Below are 22,543 nucleotides of genomic sequence, written 5' to 3' on the forward strand. Positions count from 1 at the left end.
AAGTTTTTGCAAAAAAGGACCAATTTCGCTTTACAAATATTGATATAAAAATCCTAAGAAATATCAGCACAACTAATCAATAATTATTAAAGAATGATATATACCATGACTACAAAAAGGCTTTATCCAAGGATGCAAGGATAACACAACTTTAGAAAATCTATTAATATAATTATTTACATTAATACAATTTAATTAATAAATGAAAGACAATAAAATACAAGACCAAACTGGCAGATCTTAAAAAGTTATCTGATAATATACAACAGTCAGTTTCAGTCAAAATGCTTTGTACACTCAAAACAGGAGACTTAATATGACAGAGTATTCATCAAGAACCAACAAATAACAAAAGACAAATTAGGATAAATATTAACATCGTATCTAAAAAACCCTATCTAACCAACCATAGGAGCCAGAAACTTAGGAATCACCATCACTGACAGCTATTTCTCCCTCACCCTCATCCTCAACCCACCACCAGTGCTAACAATGATACTGCCTACATACCTCTAGAATCTGTCCACATCTTTCCACCAAAATGACCACCATACCCTGGTCCAAGCCACCATTATGCCCAATTTCTACAAAAGTCTCCTAACTTGTTTCCTCACTTCCACTCTTTCTCCTTGCAGTGTATTCTCCACTCGGTAGCAAAACGATAGGTTGAAAATGCAATTGGGTATGTTCCACACATTCACCTTCAACAAAAAAAGTTCAATGGTTTTCTATTCCTCTTAAAGTCTGAAACCTTAAACATAAGCCTGCACGATTGAGCTCCTACCCACACTTGCAGCTCTATTATAATGACATGCTCCCCCAACAACCCAGCCTTCCCAGCCAGTTCCTCCAACACAGCATACACTTTCCTCTTATGGAGACTTTTGCTATTCCTTATGCTCAGAAATCTCCCCCCAACGTCCCTATCTGGTTAATACCTACTCATCCTTCAGATATCAGCTGAAACATCCCTGAATAAACCTTCTCTAATCTCCATGATGAGATCAAATGCTCCCTAAAATATGCTCTCATGGTACCATGTCCCTCTCCTTGGCACTTGTCAGTGTTGTAATTCTACATGCAGAGTACGATTCTTGAATATCTATTCCCTCTCTGGACTGTTAGAATTCACAAAGGGCAGGTCAAGTCTCTTCACTCACAAAATTTCCCAAGTCTTTTTGCTAGCACCCAGCACAGTGCTTAAACATAACAGATGCTCAATAAGCATTTCCTGCATGAACAACCATAAATTGGTACAGTGTAGCAACATCCACAAAAAGCATAAGAGAATAAACTCTTTGATGCAGAAGTCCAATTCTGAGTGAAGTTAACTGAGACAAAGCATATATATTCAAAGATGTTCACACAGGAATGTTCATTACTTTGATGTTTTATAATATCAAAAACTTCTGACTTTTATATGTTCATCAATAAGCAAAGGAACAATGCAGCCTTAAAAAAAATAAACAAATGGGACCTAATGAAATTTAAAAGCTTTTGCACAGCAAAGGAAACTATAAACAAGACAAAAAGACAACTCTCAGAATGGGAGAAAATATTTGCAAATGAATCAACAGACAAAGATTAATCTCCCAAATATATAAATAGGCCATGCAGCTCACTATTAAGAAAACAAACACCCCAATCAAAAAATGGGCAGAAGACCTAAATAGACATTTCTCCAAAGAAGACATACAGATGGCCAAGAGGCACATGAAAAGCTGCTCAACATCACTCATTATTAATGAAATGCAAATCAAAACTACAATGAGGTATCACCTCACACCGGTTAGAATGGGCATCATCAGAAAATCTACAAACAACAAATGCTGGAGTGGGTGTGAGGAAAGGGAACCCTCTTGCACTGCTGGTGGGAATGTAAACTGATACAGCCACTATGGAGAACAGTATGGAGGTTCCTTAAAAACTAAAAATAGAATTATCATATGACCCAGCAATCCCACTACTGGGCATATACCCAGAGAAAACCATAATTCAAAAAGACATATGCACCCCAATGTTCATTGCAGCACTATTCACAATAGCTAGGTCATGGAAGCAACCTAAATGTCTATTGACAGATGAACGGACAAGGAAGATGTGGTACATATACACAATGGAATACTACTCAGTGATTAGAAAAAAGAACGGAATTGGGTCATTTGTAGAGACGTGGATGGACCTAGAGACTGTCATACAGAGTGAAGTCAGAAAGAGAAAAACAAATATTGTATATTAATGCATATATGTGGAATCTAGAAAAATGGTACAGATGAACCGGTATGCAAGGCAGAAACAGAGACACAGACGTAGAGAACAAACATATGGACACCAAGGGGGGAAAGCAGGGCAGGGCGGGAGTCGGTGGTGGTGAGATGAATTGGGAGATTGGGATTGGCATATATATACTAATATGTATAAAACAGGTAACTAATAAGAATCTGCTGTATAAAAATTAAGTAAATTTAAAATTCAAAATAAATAAATAAAAATAATAAATAAATTCATCAAAAAAAAAAAAAAAGAATGAGGTTGGAAGACTGTCTAAACAGCACACAGATCACATATTCAAGCCTTGGAAGATGGGGAACTGCCTTAGGTCCCGCACTTCGGATGACATCTCCCTGCCTCACAAATCTCAGTCCGACTGGGCTAGCTTTGGCAAGGGGATGGAGCTGGATCAGGAGCCACTGCTGCCATATCTGGATCAAGTTCCAGTTTTGGTCTTTCATCCAACACCTAGCCAGACTCGCCAAGCAACTCACCTGAGAGGAAAAAATTAGGATAGCTCAAAGAATAGGCCTCATACAGCATCAGCCTGAAGGAGTTTATGACCCTGGAAGAAATGGATCAGAAAAAAGGATCCGGGGGACTTCCCTGCTGGTGCAGTGGGTAAAGACTCCACACTCCCAATGCAGGGGGCCCCGGTTCGTTCCCTGGTCAGGGAACTAGATCCCACACACATGCCACAACTAAGAGTTTGCATGCCACAACTAAGGAGCCCACCGGCTGCAAATAAGACCCGGCGCAAACAAAAAAATTGATTAATTAAATAAAATATTTTTTAAAAAGATCTGGGAGTGTGTGATCTGTATGATAGACATTGTTTATGCGAACCCAATTTGATTTCTCCTGTGTATGCAGATCACCTGGGCTGTAGAGATGACTGGCTGATGAGATCCTTCACGTGCCCCTCCTGCATGGAGACAGTTGATGCAGCACTGCTTCTGTCTTACGAGACTAACGGAGCCAGTGTCTCTCACCTGACTTCAAGTGAACCATCAGTTTTGGTGGTTTTGATCTTTTGTCGTTAAGCCCAAAGAGCCAGGGATTAGGAATTAAGATCATGCATGAAAGTTTCCTAAAAATTCCTGAATGGCTGCAGATGTTGGGGAAAAGTACATGCTATTTTAGAAATTTAGGGGGAAAAGTAGGGCGCTATTTTTATGTAAAGCCTTCAGCCAGTGTTTATAATTGTATTTAGATCTTGTTATTGCTCCAGTACATAGGAATTGTGTAAAGTGTTACAGGAGCTATATATGTTTCAATTGTGTGTCGAAGATTAGGATAAAGATAGTGGTTGTTTTTCCTAAGTGAGATAACTTTCTTCTTCCCCCTACCCAAATTATTTTCTGAAGTTGCTGGCATTTGGGTTAAGGTTTTATTTAAAGCTACATTTTACAACACTGGCACAAATAAAGTAGTTTTAAGCTTGTCTGCATAGTTCTGTTATTTTTAGAATAAACATAGAGCATTTATTTTTTACTTTATAGGAACTCCACAAGTTAAGGTCTCATTGTTCTTTTGCTGTGATTGTTACTATTGATGTTGCTGTTTTCTCTCTTTGCTGGTCTTTCTAATCTGCCATTTGTCATTATTGGCATATGATCACCTCAGGGTCATAAGATGGCTGCTGTAAAACCAAGTATCATATTCTCACAAAACAAGGAGGAAGCAGAAAAGGAGTCCAAATGGTCATTTTCCTAATGCATATTATTTATCTTTTTTCAGAGAAAAATATCATTCTCATAAGCAAAATAACAGCCTTCCCCTAATTACTCATTTGCCAAAACAGATTGATATGACCATTCATAAGACAATTCATGGCAAAGAGGGATATGATGATTGTCTCAGCCTAACAAGGATTTATCCACTAAAGCTGAATGCTTCACTCCTCAAAAAAATCATAAACTTCTATGAGCAAGGAAGAACTACTAAGGAACTGTTAAATAAACAATTCAGAACTGTTTGTCCAAGACCATATGATTCTTTTTTTCCATTGGAAATGGAATTCATTGCCTTAGGTCTTTTTAAATAGTGTACTATTACTGTTGGGGCTGACTCTGTGCTTGAAAACCAGTTTGTTTATAAACTCTTACAAGTGCTATATCTGTTTGCAGTTAAGAAATGCAGAATTCAAAGTGATCTCCTAGCTTGTAAGCAAACTGAGATTCATTGTCCCTCTTCTATTAAAAAAATGAGTTAATGTGTCCAGAAATTAACTCTAGTAAACTGGGGTTTAACATTACCCTTTCTTATGTGTTTCACCTAATTATTTTGGTTGTTAATATGGTGATAATTAAAAGTCAAGGTAAATTTTCAACATTAAGAATTCTTATTTATTGAGCTTGAATTATGCCACCATGCTTATGTAAAAATGAAAGTGGCACCATGGTTAAACTGAGAAAAGTTTCTCAGTTGTAACAATTTTGATTTATTCTTTCCTGTGACCTCCTTCCCTGTTGTCTTGAACCACAGCAAAAGGATACTGCATGTTTTCTTATTGTAGTGCTGAGGTTACTGAAGTTATATAAAACACATCTCAGTCTGTTTCTTGGAAGGAAAGTCCTGCTAGTTGACTGACAATTCTAAGCAGGGAGAATTAAGATAAATGTGTTTTATGTTTTGCACACAAATGCAGAATTTGTATAATCACGACTTCACAGTTGTGATCTCAAAAAAGAAGGCATTTCTCCTTTATATTTTTCTTGAAATTAATGGAAGAACACTCTGAATCTCTAAGCTTCTGAAGTGTTAGAAGTAGAGATGGTCTAGTAAAGATGTAGTTGTTATGTTTTACCCATTTAGCATGTGTTTATTTTTCCTTATGTACTCGAAGGTGACATATCTGTTCAGCTCAGTGATACTACTGCTAAAAAAATCATTCATTAGTAAAAGGAAAAGCAATCTCAACCTAACAAATCAGAAGTGTTTCTTATTATTTTATATTGAGTTGAATATTTGACTCAACATTTTTCTACATACATAACACAAGTCTCTTGAAGGGTTCTTCATAAGTGCATTATAGAAGAATTTAGTATGTCATAAGCACTTAAAGATTTGACATTTAACTGTAGTAGTATCCATGTTGGTTAATTTTCTTACGACCCCATGATGAGTTGGAGAAAAACTGAAACAATTAGAGTATCAGGTTCTATTAAATTGTTACACGTATCTTGCTTAAGTTTTTCTTCATTAATTTATATCCACCTACATAAAGCAAATTTGGAGGGAAAAAATAATAATAAATAAATAAGAATGACGTCTCCAAATATTTTCCTAGGAAGATGTCTACCATATATTAAATTATAAACCAGAATGTCTAAATATTATACCATTAAATCACATGTACAGTCAGTTTGGTATATCCAATGGTTCCATATCCTGCAGATATGGAAGGCCAACTATAGTACACCATTTTACACACGGGACTTGAGCATCCGAGGATTTTGGTATCCATGGGGAATCCTAAAACCAATCCCCCTGCAGATACCAAGGGACCATCGTATATGCTTATATCTGCATTCTTACGTCTGAAAAAATATGTGCTAAATTATTATTGGTGGTAACCTCTGAGTAGGGGGCAAAATTGCTTTCCACTTCATACATTTCTCTGACTGCATTTTTTTTGCATTCAGCTTACATTAGCTTATATTACTATTGTAAACAGAACAATTTAAACATGGTCTGCCTCTTGGGGTTGGCAACTCACCTGCAGATGAGGTAGCCAGTCCTGTTTAAACTATGGGTACAGTGGACACCAATAAGTCTGTCTATAAAACAGGGAATATGGAATTAAGTAAGCGAAGTAGATACACTAAAAACATATTATACAATTTTCTGAAGAGTAGCGTTTGTTAGTTACCACAACACTACCACTACCCTGAAAAGGAAAAACTCGGAAGAAAAGAGTGTTTTTGCAGGAACGTACTATGAAGAATTAACTACTATAAAGTCAAAATTCATTGTCTCTGGGAAATTTTGCACAGCCTCGAATCAGATGCAATAGTGTGGACTGGAAAATGCCCATCAGGGACTGATTTGACTATAGAAAAAGGGAGTGGAAAAAAAACCCAGGCTATCAGAAGAATGGAATTTGTTTTTGAGTGAAACAAATGGAATACCTTCACTTTTAATGCTCAATATTAAAAAGAACAAACGGTTTCTGAAGGGCTCTTGGGGTCCCAAAGCACTTCCATTCCTTCTCTCATTCACTGCTCCTCACACACCACGGGTCTATGTGCCTGTGGAGACCTCGGGTAGGTAGCACTGTTCTTATTTCACAATGAAAAAGTAAGGCTTGAGACATAAGCCCAAGCTGCACAGAAGGCAAACAGAAAAAAGACTAGAATTGAATCTCAGATTTTTCCAACTATGCCACAATATTTCGTGGTCCAGCACTTAAAAAAATTATATGAGAAAGTAAATAAAAAACAACAACACGTAGCTGATCTCTGCAAAAGGTATGTCTGTGACTAGGTGGTGTCTGGCATTCGACATCTCCTGCCTGGATTACTACCGCCCTACAATTCTAACAATCTCTTCTATTTCAACTGATCCTCCACAAGGAAGATGTCATCTTAAAATATAAACTCGGCTGGATAGCTCTGTTGCTTAAATATCCTCACTTAGCACAGAATAAAGCCCAAGTTTTTAGCATACCATTGAGAACTCTTTATAAACAAATATCAGTCTGTCTCTCCAACTGAATTATAAGTTGAAACTATGACTTTTAAGGACCTACATCAACCACCTCCCTCCTTTCCCCTGCCAGCCTCCCTGATCCCATTCTCTACTGCCCTGCCCTCACTCACTTTCCCCTGTCCAGCCACAATGGCCTCCTTACTCTTCCTCAAACATGCCAAGCACAGTTGTGCCTCAGGGACTTTGCACCTACTATTCCTTCTGCTTCAGAACACACCCTCTGACCCCATCTCCTCTCCCAGATATCCAGTGGTTTGTTTCTTACTTCAAGGCTCTGCTCAATCGACATCTTAATAGGGGCGACTTCCCTGATCACCTACCACATTCCCTCACCTCTTCATCTTGTTTTGTTATTTTCCAAAGCATTTAGCACCACTTGACACTCCATATATTTACTTATTTATTTATCTCTCTCCCCCACTAGAATGTAATGTACGTAAGTGCAAGAGCTTTGTTCTTTTCCTACTTCCTAGAACAGTGCCTTCAACTTAGAAGGTGTTATACAAATATTTGCTGAAAATCAATGTATGAATTCTTTGCCCTTTCACACTACCCTCTAGTCACACCAGAGGCTGCCTCTCCAGAGCACAAGTCCAAGCCCTGTGCCTTTTGTACCTGTTCCCAATACCTGGGCTGTCTTTTCCTCATTCTGGCAAAATCCTCTTCCCCCAAGAGCATCTCAAATGCTGTCTCCTCAGTCAGGCCTTCCTCAATTTCTCCTCTATATTCCTGCTGCACTTGATTCTTTTATTATAAGTAACCCACTTATAGTCACTACATGTTGACCTTCCCAGATAACTGTAAGTTGCTACTGAACAAAGACTTCTAGTCACTTCTGTATCCCCGTGCCCTAACAACAAACCTATAAGGCTCTCGGTGTTTACTAAAACAATTTATTTTCTGAGTCTCTACCAATTCTAGGGAGTGGATAGTAGAGTCTCCTTCTCATTATCAGTTAGCCTGGCATCTGTGGGAAGGGCTTATAGCAGAGGAAGCCACCAATGGATCATAACTAAGGTCCTGAGACTGCAATGGCAGAGAGCATGATGAAGTTCGCCCACTGCATGCAGAAGACCCACAGAGGAGTCAGCATATGCAATGGATTACACCTGGCATAACATGTGAACAATCAAGGTTTACAAACGTGTTCTCATGCACTTGTAAGGATCTTCTAGCCCACGCAGAACAGACAGAACACACACAAAGGAGCCTGGAGAAAGTAAGCAGGCCGGTAGCTGCACCCTAACATCTTAAGAGGAAACATTTCTGTGACTACAGTTTACACAAATCAGATAATTTGCCTCCTCTGTAGACACCCTGGTTATCACAGGCAAGGACAAGCCTCTCAAGTTTTAAAGCTAAAGTACAGGGAAGATCTGTGAATAGGGCTTAAGATATTTAAGAGCTAGTACCTGCATTAAGCAACTAGGTTATAAAATGAAAATTTATTTTGAAATTCCAGTCTCTCCCTCTCTCTCTCACCTCCTATCCCCTATCTTCCCACCTCCATCTCTATTCCTTCTCCCCTACTCCCTGTTTTACGTATATATGTGCATCATTTTATAAATACACGGAATATTTACTGTCTGTTAGGTTTATTTAATAAAGTGCACACTCCTCAGGCTAAATTTAGAAAGAGGACAAAATGAACACTTTCTCATGTGGGTCACTGGTGTTCCAAAGAAAAAAGATTCCTCAGTCTTAAAACACGGCAAATACCATGTTCTTTCTAATAGTTAGATGCTAAAAAAAGGCAAGTGGATCCTTAAAATTCAGACACTTTTAAGACCTACTATCAACAGAGTAGATCTTAAAATGGAAACAAGAAAACACCAGCCTTTTAAGTTCTTCCTGTCTGAAGATAACAATACGAGGTGGTAGAGTTCTTCCTTACTTACACCCAAAGTGTAAAAGCAGCAAAAATATCTTAAACACATATAATGAGGAAGCCACTCTTCTGGTCCACTCTGTTTTGTCTTGCTTCTAGGGATGTGTCTCACTTTGAAACTTTGCTTTTTGTTTTCTCTTTTATATACGCTAAGAACCTGAGAGTCTTAACCTTTTCTTCCACCTCTCAACCAATAAATAGGACAAAAGAACATTTTTATCTTTTTATGTATTTTCCATTCAAATTTTTAAAGAAGACATAAGTAAGCTAGTTCAGTTCATATGTCTCACAAAAATCACTTTCCAAACTAAACTAAATTATTTGTGACCATAAACAGGAAAAACTCCATACTCCATTAGTACCATCAGACATTTCCACCTTAATGTTACCGAACATAACAGGCCTAATGTCAGAACTATTAAAAATGTTAAAAATCCTCAACCCCACTCAAAATGCATACCAAAGTTCAGGTAAAGGAAAAAAAACAGAAACAACTCACCATTATCTTTATTTTCTTTCAAAAACCCATTAACAACACATTGGAATTTAAAAATAGTGTCATCATATGGCACCTGATGCCCAATTGTACAAATTCTTAAATAACGAATAGTTTCTGGTCCGTCCTATAAGGCAAAACCATGAAAATATGTATTACTTCATTTGTAGGGAAAGAATAAAAAATTAATTAGAGAAGGCAGAATATGAAGCAAGAGAGTACATTAAACTTAGTATGTCAGTTATTCTGATGAGAGCCATTTTTTCCTAAGCTGCTTTAACCAGTAAGTATCACTTGATTTTCATTAAAACTGCAGAAGGGACAGTTACTAGGCATGCAAACGGAAAAGCAAATCTATGTGAATGAATGCACATGTAACTCAAAATGATATAAACAGTTCTACCTACATTTATGTTCTATCTTACATTTCAAGGGCCATAAAGTGGCTGTGATTTAAGTAGAATAGTAGAATAGAGTCAGAAGAACTTGGATTCGAATTAGGAAATAGAGCAAATTTCAGGCATTGTTGAGAACTGGTATTCTCGTGGTGGGAGAAAGTAGACTATCAATAGAAGACAGAAAAGGATAAGTGAAAATTCTGTAGTTCTGAATTTAAATGGAAAGTAGCAGTATGAATCTATGACATACTTTATATTAAAAACAAACATACATATTTCCCAGCTCTGACCACTGAAAAAGTCTATAAACAAGTGATGTCATAACAAAAGGATTCAGGAGTCACTGAGAAGCTCCAACTGGCCAAAGATAGGGCCTCAGTTAGAATAATAACTGTAACAGAGTCCACGGTGATATGAATAAATAAATTTTTAAAAATTGGTCACCACTGGAGGATATTTGTGAATCAACTCATTATTTTGAAAACTGTTAAATAAAAGGAGAGGGCTTCCCTGGTGGCGCAATGGTTGAGAGTCCACCTGCCGATGCAGGGGACACGAGTTCGTGCCCCTGTCAGGGAAGATCCCACATGCCGCGGAGCGGCTAGGCCAGTGATCCATGGCCGCTGAGCCTGTGCGTCTGGAGCCTGTGCTCCGCAACGGGAGAGGCCACAACAGTGAGAGGCCCACGTACCGCAAAAAAAAAAAAAAAAAAAAAAAAAAAGAAGAGAATCATGCCTCTACAATTGGGCAACCAAGTAGTTCATGAGGGGAATCTTCTCCTGATAGAAATATACCCAGCTAATAAGTGAAAAAAGAACAACAGAAATCACCATTTTTTGAAGCCTCAACTGAATTAATGGATGTAGGTATGAATCATCAGTGACTGCTAATATCACAAAAAGAGACAATTATATGTCTCCATGGAAGAACACGTCATCACCTATGAAACTGTCTTGCCAAAACAAAACATGCAAGCTTCATTCTGATCAATGACCAATTTACAGGAAATAAAAGGATTGAAGGTTATGTTAACAACACATGGAATGTAATCATCAAAATCTAGATGGGGGGCTTCCCTGGTGGTGCAGTGGTTGAGAGTCCGCCTGCCGATGCAGGGGACACGGGTTCGTGCCCCGGTCCGGGAGGATCCCACGTGCTGCGGAGCGGCTGAGCCCGTGAGCCATGGCCACGGAGCCTGTGTGTCCAGAGCCTGTGCTCTGCGACGGGAGAGGCCACAGCAGTGAGAGGCCCGCGTACCACAAAAACAAAAAAACAAACAAAAAATCTAGATGGGACAAATTACCTGGTTTCTTTAAAAATAAAATTCAAGGAGGAAAAAAATGGTGAGAGAGACATTAGGGAGAACCTATAGATTAAATAAGACTTCAGAGAACTAACAATCAATGGCAAAGTGTGGACCTTATTTGGATCTAATTCAAAATTCTTAAAAACAATTTTTTATGATATTTAGGAGACAACTGCAAATTTGAGCACTCACTGGGTATTTAATATTAAAAATGATATTAGGGAATAAAAGTCCTATATTTTAAATATACATACCAAAAATGTACAAGTGTAATTATATGTCGTCTCGGAGTGGCTTCAAGATAATATGGAATGCGGTGAAACAGGTGGGGGTATAGATAAAACGTGACAGCCATCAGTTGGTAAATATTAAAGCTGGATGAGTTCATGGGTATACAAGGAACACTCACAGTATTTTGTATACTTTTGTATATGTTTAAAATTTTTGATAATTGTTTAAAAACAAGACGACACTGTAGAAAACAGTCGGGCAGTTTCTCAAAGGTTAAACGTAGAGCTATCATATGATACAACAACTCTGCTACTACCTACACTGCACATCTAAGAGAACTGAAAACAGGGATTTGAACAAATATTTGTACACCAATGATCATAGCAGCATGATTCACAATAGCTACAAGGTGGAAACAACCCAAGTGTCAATCAACCGATAACTAACAAAATATGGTATATGCACACAACGGGATTTATTAAGCCAAAAATGGAATGGCATTTCGTTACATGCTATAACATGGATGAACCTTGAAAACACTATGTTTAGTGAAATAAGCCAGACATAGAAGGACAAATATTGTAGATTCCACTTACACCAGGTACCTAGCATAGGCAAATTCATAGAGACAGAAAATAGAATAGAGGTTACTAAGGGCTGGTGGGAGGGAAAATGGGGTTGTTACTGTTTGATGGTTACAGAGTTCTTGTTGAGGATGATGAAAAAGTTTTGGTTATAGACAGTGGTGATGGTTACACAACACTATGACTGTATTTAATGCCACTGAACTGCATATTTATAAATGGTTAAAATAAACATGATTTATGTATATTTTACCACAATAAAAAAAAACAGTAATAACTGAGTTGAAATTTCAATTCTTCCTTTTCCAAGAGTCAGTTTCATAGTCTGTAAAATTAGTAATTGTAGTTGTCTATCCTCTGAGCTTAGTGCAGAGTAAGCACTCAGTAGGAGATATCAGTACTACTTCCACTTCAACAGCAAAGGATTGTTGTGAAGATTAACTAAATCAATGGATATGAAACAACTTTCTAAATGGCAAACTGCTATACAAATATTAACACATATTAGGTGTTACTGTCTCCCAAGGCCATGGAACAAGTCAGAAGAAGGATAATTCTTTTGCACTGGTATGTCCTACATGGGCCAAGAGAATATATGGGTTTCTGTACTATATCAGAAGGTACTAGGAAAAGAAAGCATAAAATACTTAGAGAACAATTGTCTTTTACCGTGATGTTTAAACATGCTCAGGCAACTGCTTAAAATAAGTGCTAAAGACATAAAGGACATACCTTTCTTTCCTTTTAGGCTACTACTATTCTTACTAAAAGTTTACTTCATTTTCAAAATATAGAACATGGAAGCTTATAGAATTTCTTAAGCATATCTAGAGCCTAATGCCAAATACTATAGCTCAATTCATATCTTTAATCTCATTTTGAAACAGCAATTAGAAATGTATATCTAAGGAAACCACTAGCTTCCCTTTTTGAACCCATGAAAGAAGGCCAGGATCCACCTCAGCATAAGATGATAACTACTGAATTACTATGAAGTATTACAGTATCAGAAAGAAGGTCATTTTCAATTATGGGTTCCATTTACCTCTGGCTTATAATAGCGGCGAGTATATGTTAAGTCAACGATCAGCCCAAGTTCTTCATTCTGTTCTTGAAGTTTGTTAAAAAGATCCAAGGGGGAAAGACATTCTTCTGGAGCAAGATTCTTTTCAAAACTCTGTCAGAAAGAATAAAATAAGAAAGAACATGTGTTTAAAATCCTTTATTATGTTATCCATTTATTCAAACCCTGTGATGCTAACATATGAGATTCAAAGTAAAGTTTCCTCGTCTGGAATTTGCAAGCGGTATTACAATTCTTTCTTCCAGAGAGATTAGACGCAAGAAAATAAGCTTACTTCTATATATTTATTTCTATGTTTGTTTATTTCATGTTTGTCTCCTAACCAGACTGTAAACTCCCAGAAGGCAGGGACCACATCAATTTTGCCTACCACTGTATTGCCAGCTCCAAGCAGAGTGCCTGTAAATAGACACATAAATAAATACTTCTTGAATATCTACCTATATGAAGGATGGCTTTCACTGCTAAATATTCTTTTATGTATTTGGCTTATTAATGTACTCCGTTCCATTGATCTGTTTGGTTATTCAAGTGCCAGCAACACACTTTTCTTTTTAAATTAGTAGACTAGTTTTAGAGCAGTTTGAGATTCACTGCAAAACTGAGCAAAAAGTACACAGTTCTCACTTATACCCTCTCTCCTTCATCCCACACAGCCTTCCCCATTATCGATGTGCCATACCAGTGTGCTTCATTTGTTAGAATTCATGAACCAACACTGACACATCATTATCAATCAAAGTCCATAGTTTATTGCATTCATGGTACAAGTAACTATTTCTTTATTTCTAGTATAGTCATCCCCAAACACTTACATACTGAGATACATATTACTTTCTTATAAATTACTTTATTCTTTATTTATAGTTAGGGCATTACATTGTTGTTTTTTTTTTAAATTAAGTACAAAAGTAGGTTGTATTTATCTATGAATTCCATTTCTGGATAGTAAAAGAGGTATTGGGCTTCCCTGGTGGCGCAGTGGTTGAGAATCCGCCTGCCGATGCAGGGGACACGGGTTCGTGCCCCGGTCCGGGAAGATCCCACATGCCGCGGAGCGACTGGGCCCGTGAGCCATGGCTGCTGAGCCTGCGCGTCCGGAGCCTGTGCTCCGCAATGGGAGAGGCCACAACAGTGAGAGGGCCGCGTACCACACACACAAAAAAACAAAAACAAAATAAAAGAGGTATTAAAAAGTATTTGCTATTAAAAGGGAAAATGGAGTACGACGGGGTTGAGAGCCAGGGCTCTATATAGTGAATTCAGATTTCTGGAAGCATGCGGTATTAACTTTTGCTTAACTTTTTTTTTTTTTTGGTACGCGGGCCTCTCACTGTTGTGGCCTCTCCCATTGCGGAGCACAGGCTCCGGACGAGCAGGCTCAGCAGCCATGGCTCCCGGGCCCACCCGCTCCACGGCATGTGGGATCTTCCCGGACCGGGGCACGAACCAGTGTACCCTGCATCAGCAGACGGACTCTCAACCACTCTCAACCACTGCGCCACCAGGGAAGCCCTGCTTACTTTTTTTAAAGGAACTCTGAAAGCAATGAAACGAGTCCCAGGCATGCGCTGTCCAACTGGGAGATAGTCTTTCCACCTATTAATATATTTTTTGTTAGGCAAATTTTATGTTAGGCTGTCTCCCTGCATAGGATGAATGCACCTTGAAAATGGAAATCATATCCCTCTATAGTAGGTCCCTCTTCTTTCTGCTTTGCATTTTGCTGCTCCACTTATTCAACCCCACCTAGTAATAACCTATACTTCCCTTGTTCCTGTTTTCCCATCTTGAAAACAGATAAAAGACAACTAAACAATGCAAAGGTCTCAACAAATAAGGGATATCTAAAAGCAGAGATGGTCAGAACTTCTGTATCCCTGAGAAAACCTAGCCCGGTGTTAACTACTAAGGTATCATTAATACATGCGTGTTGACTGAAATAGTTTAAACTCAATTCTTCCACTTCACAGTTTATTTTTAGTCCTCATACAAAACCTGATAATAACATTCCTTAATGCTAGGAATCACAGTGAAAAATAATATCTGAACTGACTTCTGTAAGATGAGTTAGAACTAAGATTAATTCAGTGTATCTGAAGCATAGAAAGTGAGGGCAAAAGTGGCACAAGATGGGGCTAGAGAAGCAGAGAGGATTCTAGACCGCGCAGAGTCTTAAAGGCCAACAGTTTGTTTTCTATTCTCAAAACAATGTTTTTGAGCGAAGTTTATGAGCAATTTTCCAACTTGCTTTTAAGGTTTCTCGTGTGAAGAATGGATTGGAAGGAAACAAGATATATGGACACTAGTTAGGACCTAATTGCAACAGACAGGCAAGTTCAGTATTAGGATGTTGAAGAAGGGTTGACAGATTCAAAAGAAATTCAGGAGATAAACTGAAGCGGGCTTAATGGGGTATGAGATGGAGAAAAGGAAGGTCTTAGGGAATTAAAGGGTTTACTGCACACATAAGCAAAGTCTCAAAATTAATCATTTGCACGTACAGAGGTAGATCTCTCAAATGACACCGGTTAGGAAGCAACAGTACGCCCTTTATAATTCCTAGACACAACACAAATCAACTGTTTCGATGGAAAATTCGGCGGTACCGGTGCGTTGTTTCACTCAAACTTAGTTCCAGTTCCTCTTACTCATATTTTCTGTGCCAAAACAACACAGCTTGAGGAATTGAAAGGGATTCCATTTTGGTAATTAAGGAGTGTCCCCAACACTGACAGTCCCATCTTAAAAAGCAGTCCCTCTGCATTTTACCCGAGGAATAATGGCCAGAGCCTCACTTTTAAAACGATGGTGAGAAATCAGAACATCACACTCTGTCGCTTTCAGCTACTGTGAACTGAGCCGCGAGACGACCAATACCCCGTAGCACAGCGCGGACGGGCCAGCGCACGGGGGCAACAGTGACAGCAGACAGCACAAGAGACGAACCCCAGGCCCAGGGGCTCTGAGCTCCACCCGCAACGCCCAGGGGCCAAGGCTTATTACCTTTCCGGGATGTGCTTTCCGCCCTTCCTCTTGGCCGATGAACTTCCGGAAAAGCTGCGACCCTGACCCCAGCACCCACGGGCACGATGCCACTGGCTCATGTGACCCGCAAGATGCCGCTCACCCAACTCCAAGAGTGCCAAAGTCGCCAACCCGGCGCCCCCGGTGCCAGCACAAGGACCCGAACCACTGGCCCCTACGCACAAGCCCACGAAGCTCGAGGCCTCTTTCTACTGCGCATGCGCCACCGCCCTTCGAGATGACGTCATCACGCCGGCCAACTGAGAAGCTTGATTAATAAAGAGGCCTTGGACGCCTGCAATTCCCTGCCGAGCCGGAGGATGGTAGCAGAGGTCCATTAGTTCGTGTGTGTACACTTCAGAATTCCAATCATAGGGGACATGGAAAGTTGTCCCACTCTCCCAGTTTCTTGTGTGGTTCTTTCAGATATTTCCCAAGTGCTTACACTTGTTGTATCTTGTATGTAAGTATTTGTACGTAATGGATATCCTGTATTTCATAGAAGAGCAGCATACTATACATAGTCTACAATCTTTCTTGGATAGTGATTTTCCCAATTTGTGCGTACATCCATTCTATTCTTTTTAATAGCTGCGTAACATTACATAATTTACATGGCCAGTGCAATATTGATGGACTTTCAGTTGTTTTCAGTTTGGGGTTTTTTTGTTTGTTTTTTTTTGTTTTTGTCCTCTCTTACAGATAGGCTGCAATGTGAACCTCTTTATACATGAATATAGCTATATATAAATTTCTAGACATAGAATTTCTGGAATGAAAGAGATGCAAACTTAAAATATTCAAAGATTTTCAATCAATCTAATCTACCTAATCCGCTTGCAAAAATATTCTATCAAGTTATACTCCACTCACAGTGAAACATATATTGGGTTTCTGTTATGTGCCGGGTATCATGCTGGAGGTTGACAGTATGTATTCACATTTTAGACAATACCAAAAAATGCCTGAGAGAGATAGGAGTGGAGCCCAAGTATAACATTTGCTCACAGTATCAGGCATAGGGATCTGTACCCGTTAGGAAAACTATGAATCCTGCCACAAGTGGAACAGCAAAGAACAGCATGTCCTACAGTAGGTCTGAAGGTATAATAGCATACTAAATTCCATTGTTATTTATAATAACAAATGTTTTTTGTTAGTTTTACTTTTTAGTTTCTAATTTCTGAAAGTATCTTACATACACTGTTAGTAATCTTCACAACGATTTGAGCTGGGTAAACTGAGTCAGATTATTAAATGAATGAATGAATGAATGAGTAAAAAGATCACTAGCTTTAACGTATCTGGGACAGTCATAGTCTAACCAAGCTTCAATCTACAAGCATTTATTTACAATTCTGAAAACTTCCACATAATTACATATGGGACAATAGTAGTAAATTACTATTTGGATAAAGAAAAGATACAAGTCAGCACAACATAGTTTACAAACTTACAATTAGGCACATTCAATTTGGTGCTAAGTCATAAAATATTCTTTTGCAATTTATGAAAAATATCCAATAGGCATGTAATGGCCAAAAAGTACAAATGATACAAATATCTATAGACATGACAATGTACAAATTGTCACATACATCTATCAGACACTAGAAAATCTATGTTGGTCTTATACTTCCAGCTTGCTAAAAGATACAGGCTTTGGGTGGGAACACAAAAAAATCCAGACCTGGCCATAACAGGGTTTCCAGAAAGTATGGGAACTAGCAAAGAGTAGGCCTCTGGATGGCAGTGGGTCCAACATGAGATAAAACAATGCCTTAATGGGTATGTAGTATGCTAGGGTGGAAAATATAGGAGCAAGGGATATTTGGAGAATCAGACAGCTAAGTATTTGACACTAACAAAATCTACCAGTATCTGATAGGGCCTCAGGTAACATGCAAGTGTTTGAGGGATTCCCGTATTTAAATATGTCAAAATGTGACAATGGGAAGAATTAAGGACAGCCGCAGGGGTAGATGAACTGGGTATGCTACACCAAGACATGTCTCAGTTAACCTGATGGGTTCAAAATGCAGGAAGTGGGTATACAGGACAAGACAATACCCTAACTATAAGAATAAAGGTTTACATCAGGGTAGGGCCTGATGTTCCTTAGTGTTGAAATAGAGCTCTTTAGTTTCTTCCTCCTACATGCAAGATTCTTTTAGAGGTTAAGATGATGCTGAGCCTGCAAGCCCAAGTTAAATGGCTGGAACTAGGGAGAGAAAATAAATTACATGGGCTCAGAACCAGGAAAAGCCTAACTAAGGGTTTCCCTAAATCTAATTGAATGTTGGAACTGAATATTTTAATATGTAAACATTTTACTGATACCAAAATTTGTCATACCACACTTCCCCCAATCTCACACCACCCACCCTAACCTGCAGTAGCTATGGTTCCCTTGATTTCCATGGAAATATAGAGAAAAGAGACACTGATCTGGCTTGCAGCTATTTAATAAGTTGTTAGCCTCATATCACATACTAGTATCATGTAAGTACCACCATGTGAAGGGAATTTGATTAGTATGACTTTTAACCTCCCTGCTCTTGTATTCACTGGCACTGGCTAGGTGAGGTGACCTAGTTGACGGGCAAAGTTGGGGAGAATAACTGGCCATGCTTTGCTAAGCTCTTCTTTCCTTCATCTTGGGAGTGAGTCTGGTGATAGAGAGATAAAAGTTCTCTGCTCCACTGTGGACATGCCCCTCTTGCTGCAACCAAGTGGGTAAGTTTGGATAATTCTAGAATTCAGTTGACAGACTCACTTGGCTGTCTCATGAATCCCCATTTTCCAACATGGGCTCTAACAGTCAAAAGTGACATAATGTGTGGGCTCCAGGGCAAAATGAAAATATAGTGCCTCTTGTTCAAACTGCAAAGAAAAAGTGTTGTTGAAAGTATTTGCACTGGGGTGCATAGCGTCCTCCCCAAATTCATGTTCACCTGGAACCTGTGAATGTGCCCAAGTATATTCTTTTTTCAGATAGAATCGAGATAAAATGACATCATACTAATTAGGGTGAGCCCTTAATGGGTTCTATGGATTGTTCTCGCCTCTTTTTCATATACGTCATCTTTTTCAACAGAAGTGTTTGGCTAATATTGGGAAGTAACACGAGTAAGAAAGGATATGATAAGATTCCTTGGACATTCTTGTTTCTTAAAAAACTACAGCTTTCTTTCTGTGTTAGAAGTAAGTTCAGATTCAAATGGAAAGCATGGCCTCTCGGAGCTGTTAACACCTTCACTTAGTGTTGGATGTGACCAGTAGCACAGAATTCTGGTGGAACTCAGTAAGACTCCAAATGGGTACCACATAAGCATGTCATGGAAAGCACACCATAAGCAAGGTGAAAACTAGCTGTGACTGGGGAAGCAGGAATGGTGGCACACACACATATTGCACATGTCTCCTCTGCTCATGCGTATATTTTATTGTCCCATAAGCTTTACTTACAGAACGTAAGTTCAAAGATAAAATCATTAGGAATTTCAAGACAGCAATAGCAGAGCATGAAACCAAGCAACCATGGGGCCCTTCTGAGCATGATTCATGCGAGACTTGATCAACTGGTAAAAGAGCCAAGGCTCTGAGATACCCACACCATGTCAGTGACAGATGTCCAAGCTACAGATATTGAGGGAGCCCTCAATGCCACTCAGGCACTGAAAGTCCTGTCACTGAGAATGAACCAAAATGTAAATGTAGGAGGATAATTTATGGACTTTTAGGACTTTGGATTTTTAACCCACAACAACAAGAAAACTTCATTTCAAAAGAAAGTGAGAGGTCTTCAAGTTTGCTTTGGTTATTGAGGGTCCTTTGTGGTTACATATCAATTTTGGAGTCGTTTCTTTTATTTCTACAAAACTAGGTGATTTTGATAGGCATAGCATTAAATCTGTAGGTAGCTTTGTGTAATATGGACATTTTAACAATAGTTCATGAACATGGATGTCTTTCCATTTATTTATGTCTTCCTTAATTTCTTTCAATAACGCTGTAGTTTTCAGTGTACAAGCCTTTCATGTCTTTGGTTAAGCTTATTCCTAAGTATTTTATTCTTTTTGATGCTACTGGAAATGGAATTGTTCTCCTAATTTTCAGATTGTTCATTGTTAATGTGCAGAAATGTAAGTGATGCGTATATATTGATTTCATATTCTGCAAACAAACTTTGCTAAGTTGTTTTATTAGTTCTAAAAATTTTTTGTGAAATATTTAGCATTTTGTACATCTTTTTCAATAGTTTCCCTTTCAGCCTAAGTGTATCCTTAAATCTAGGGGACATTTTGACCTCCATCTTAGGTTTTCATCTTAATTCTCAACTTCTTCAGAGTCTTAGTTGGTTAGTGTTCTCCTTATTGTTTGCCACTTTGGAGAATCCAACACAATGTTCTACTCAAGGTGAGACCTCTTTTCTCTTCCACCTCTGAACCTGAATATCACTTATTACTTACTTCATTCTCTTAGAACTTAGCATTCGAAGTTTAAATGGTGATCTTTCTTTTCTTTTTTTGTTTTTTTGCAGTACGCGGGCCTCTCCCGTTGCGGAGCACAGGCTCCGGACGTGCAGGCCCAGCGGCCATGGCTCACGGGCCCAGCCGCTCCGCGGCACGTGGGATCTTCCCGGACCGGGGCACGAACCCGTGTCCCCTGTATCGGCAGGCGGACTCTCAACAACTGCGCCACCAGGGAAGCCCAAATGGTGATCTTTCTTAAAGGAGGTCAATATGCTCACAAATTCAAGACCTCTGGTGAGTTGTGTCAAGTGTGTAGGAATCATATTAAATTGTTGGCTGTTAGCCCCCCTGGAAACATTTCTAAAGTGGCATTTAAGCTTGATATTCAGGTTTATTGGACACCGCATTAAAGAGTTTAACAGAATAAGAGTAGGCTGGTCTTTCCTAAAGAAGAGTTTATCCAAGGGTGACCTTGTAGCCACCTGCATCAGGGTCAACCTCGTTGAGTCATTGAGTGCCCTCAACCCCCCTAAACTGTAAACTCCTTATAGACAAGAATTATGTTTTATAGCTCTTGTTCCCCTTCCCTATACCTAAACATGCCTGGAATAGAAGATGCCTCTACGAACAGGTGTTGCTTTATTTTAAACTACATTAAGTACATGTATATGTTCATTTCCCTCTGGGAAAGGAGGCTACATTCCACAGGATTCAAATATCAAGCCTTTAAACTTCCTTGAACCCATAGATATATAAATAGTTGCATAACTATCCTCCCTCTATACAACTCTAAGATGATCATATCAAAGTATGGTCATTAATTTTTTTTAATTGCAAACAGATAATAAGTAAAGTGAAAGGAACTTCTTCCACCAAAGTAAGGGCCAAAGTTCAAAAAGTCAAATTAATATGGGATTTGTTACTATTCTAAATAGTAAAGAACACTGACTAGAAATATCACAATGCTAGTTGCTATTATCATCTTTTCATTTTCCATTACAGTTGTTTATATTATCTTCATGGGATTTCACTGCAGTTATCAAGGTTTCTTAATAGTCAAATTAAAAAACAAAATCCCTTGAAATAATGCCAACACAAAGAAAAATGAGTCAGAACATGAAAAAATGTTTTAGACAAGTTGACAACATATATTCTTTGCTCATTTCTCTTTTTGAGAGAAGTTCCATCTTATTCACAGCCACATGTACAACACACTGACTAAAATACAACCCCATCATTCAATGGTGATAAAAGAAGGAAAGACAAGCTGGTTCCAGAAAATTCCTCTATTTACTCCTAGTATCTTGTTCATCTGGCCAAAAAGAGCATTTTGAAATAGTCTCTAAAGTTTTGTATTTTATTTTTAATAATTTGCTTATTTATCTCAATGTAAATATTAAAAACGCATGAGAAATATTTTAACATTTGGCATTTGACTATTTGTATCTATTTCCTTAATGTTTCCTTTGTGTCCTATGATGATCTTTTGGGATAGACAGCACATACCACTCTCATACGCCCCAGACTCTACAGCCCCATACACATGCAAAATAGCTTGTGGGGATGGGCATAACATACACTTGGTTGAGGCAGGGAGGCTGTAGAGTACATCGTTTTTACACCTCAACATTTTAAGTGTTTTTGGAAAGTAACCCTAGTTTGAGTGCAAGCTCCATCGATTTATCAAATGCATTTCAGTTATACCTAGGTATGTCCAGTAAAATGGTAAGGCTATATTACTGGGAGACTATTTACATGAGCAAGTGAAAAGAAATCAGTGAAAGAATATATTATAACCAAGAGTCAGATATAAGTCAATCAAATAGAATGTAGATCCCAGAAACATATTCACACATATAAGGGCAATTGATTTTTCAACAGAGCTACAAAGCCAATTTTGAGGAGAAAGGATAGTCTTCTTGAGAAATGGTGCTGGAAGCATGTAGTACATGGATATTGTGCCTAGATAGCCATATGCAAAAGTATGAACTTTGATCCCTACTTCACACCATATAAACAATTAACTAAATGTAGATCAAAACATAAATCTCTAAAACTTGGACAAAATAT

General features: G+C 38.5%; 1 protein-coding gene and 1 pseudogene across 1 annotated transcript in view; one reads left to right on the forward strand and one right to left on the reverse strand.

Moving 5' to 3' along the window:
- The window catches only part of LOC131765896 (uncharacterized), a 56,213-nt gene that overhangs the window by 9,588 nt on the left and 24,082 nt on the right, over nucleotides 1-22,543 (reverse strand). The window contains exons 3-6 of the mRNA XM_067008291.1: nucleotides 15,978-16,096; nucleotides 12,933-13,064; nucleotides 9,372-9,495; nucleotides 5,993-6,053 (exon numbers count right to left, since the gene is read on the reverse strand). Coding sequence (XP_066864392.1) covers nucleotides 5,993-6,053; nucleotides 9,372-9,495; nucleotides 12,933-13,064; nucleotides 15,978-16,096 — 436 coding nt within the window. The remainder of the gene's footprint in view (nucleotides 1-5,992; nucleotides 6,054-9,371; nucleotides 9,496-12,932; nucleotides 13,065-15,977; nucleotides 16,097-22,543) is intronic.
- Nucleotides 2,583-3,314, forward strand: LOC131765905 (RING finger protein 11 pseudogene; annotated as a pseudogene).

This window comes from Kogia breviceps, chromosome 11 (genome assembly GCF_026419965.1).
Source record: "Kogia breviceps isolate mKogBre1 chromosome 11, mKogBre1 haplotype 1, whole genome shotgun sequence".
NCBI classification, from domain to species: Eukaryota; Metazoa; Chordata; class Mammalia; order Artiodactyla; family Physeteridae; genus Kogia; species Kogia breviceps.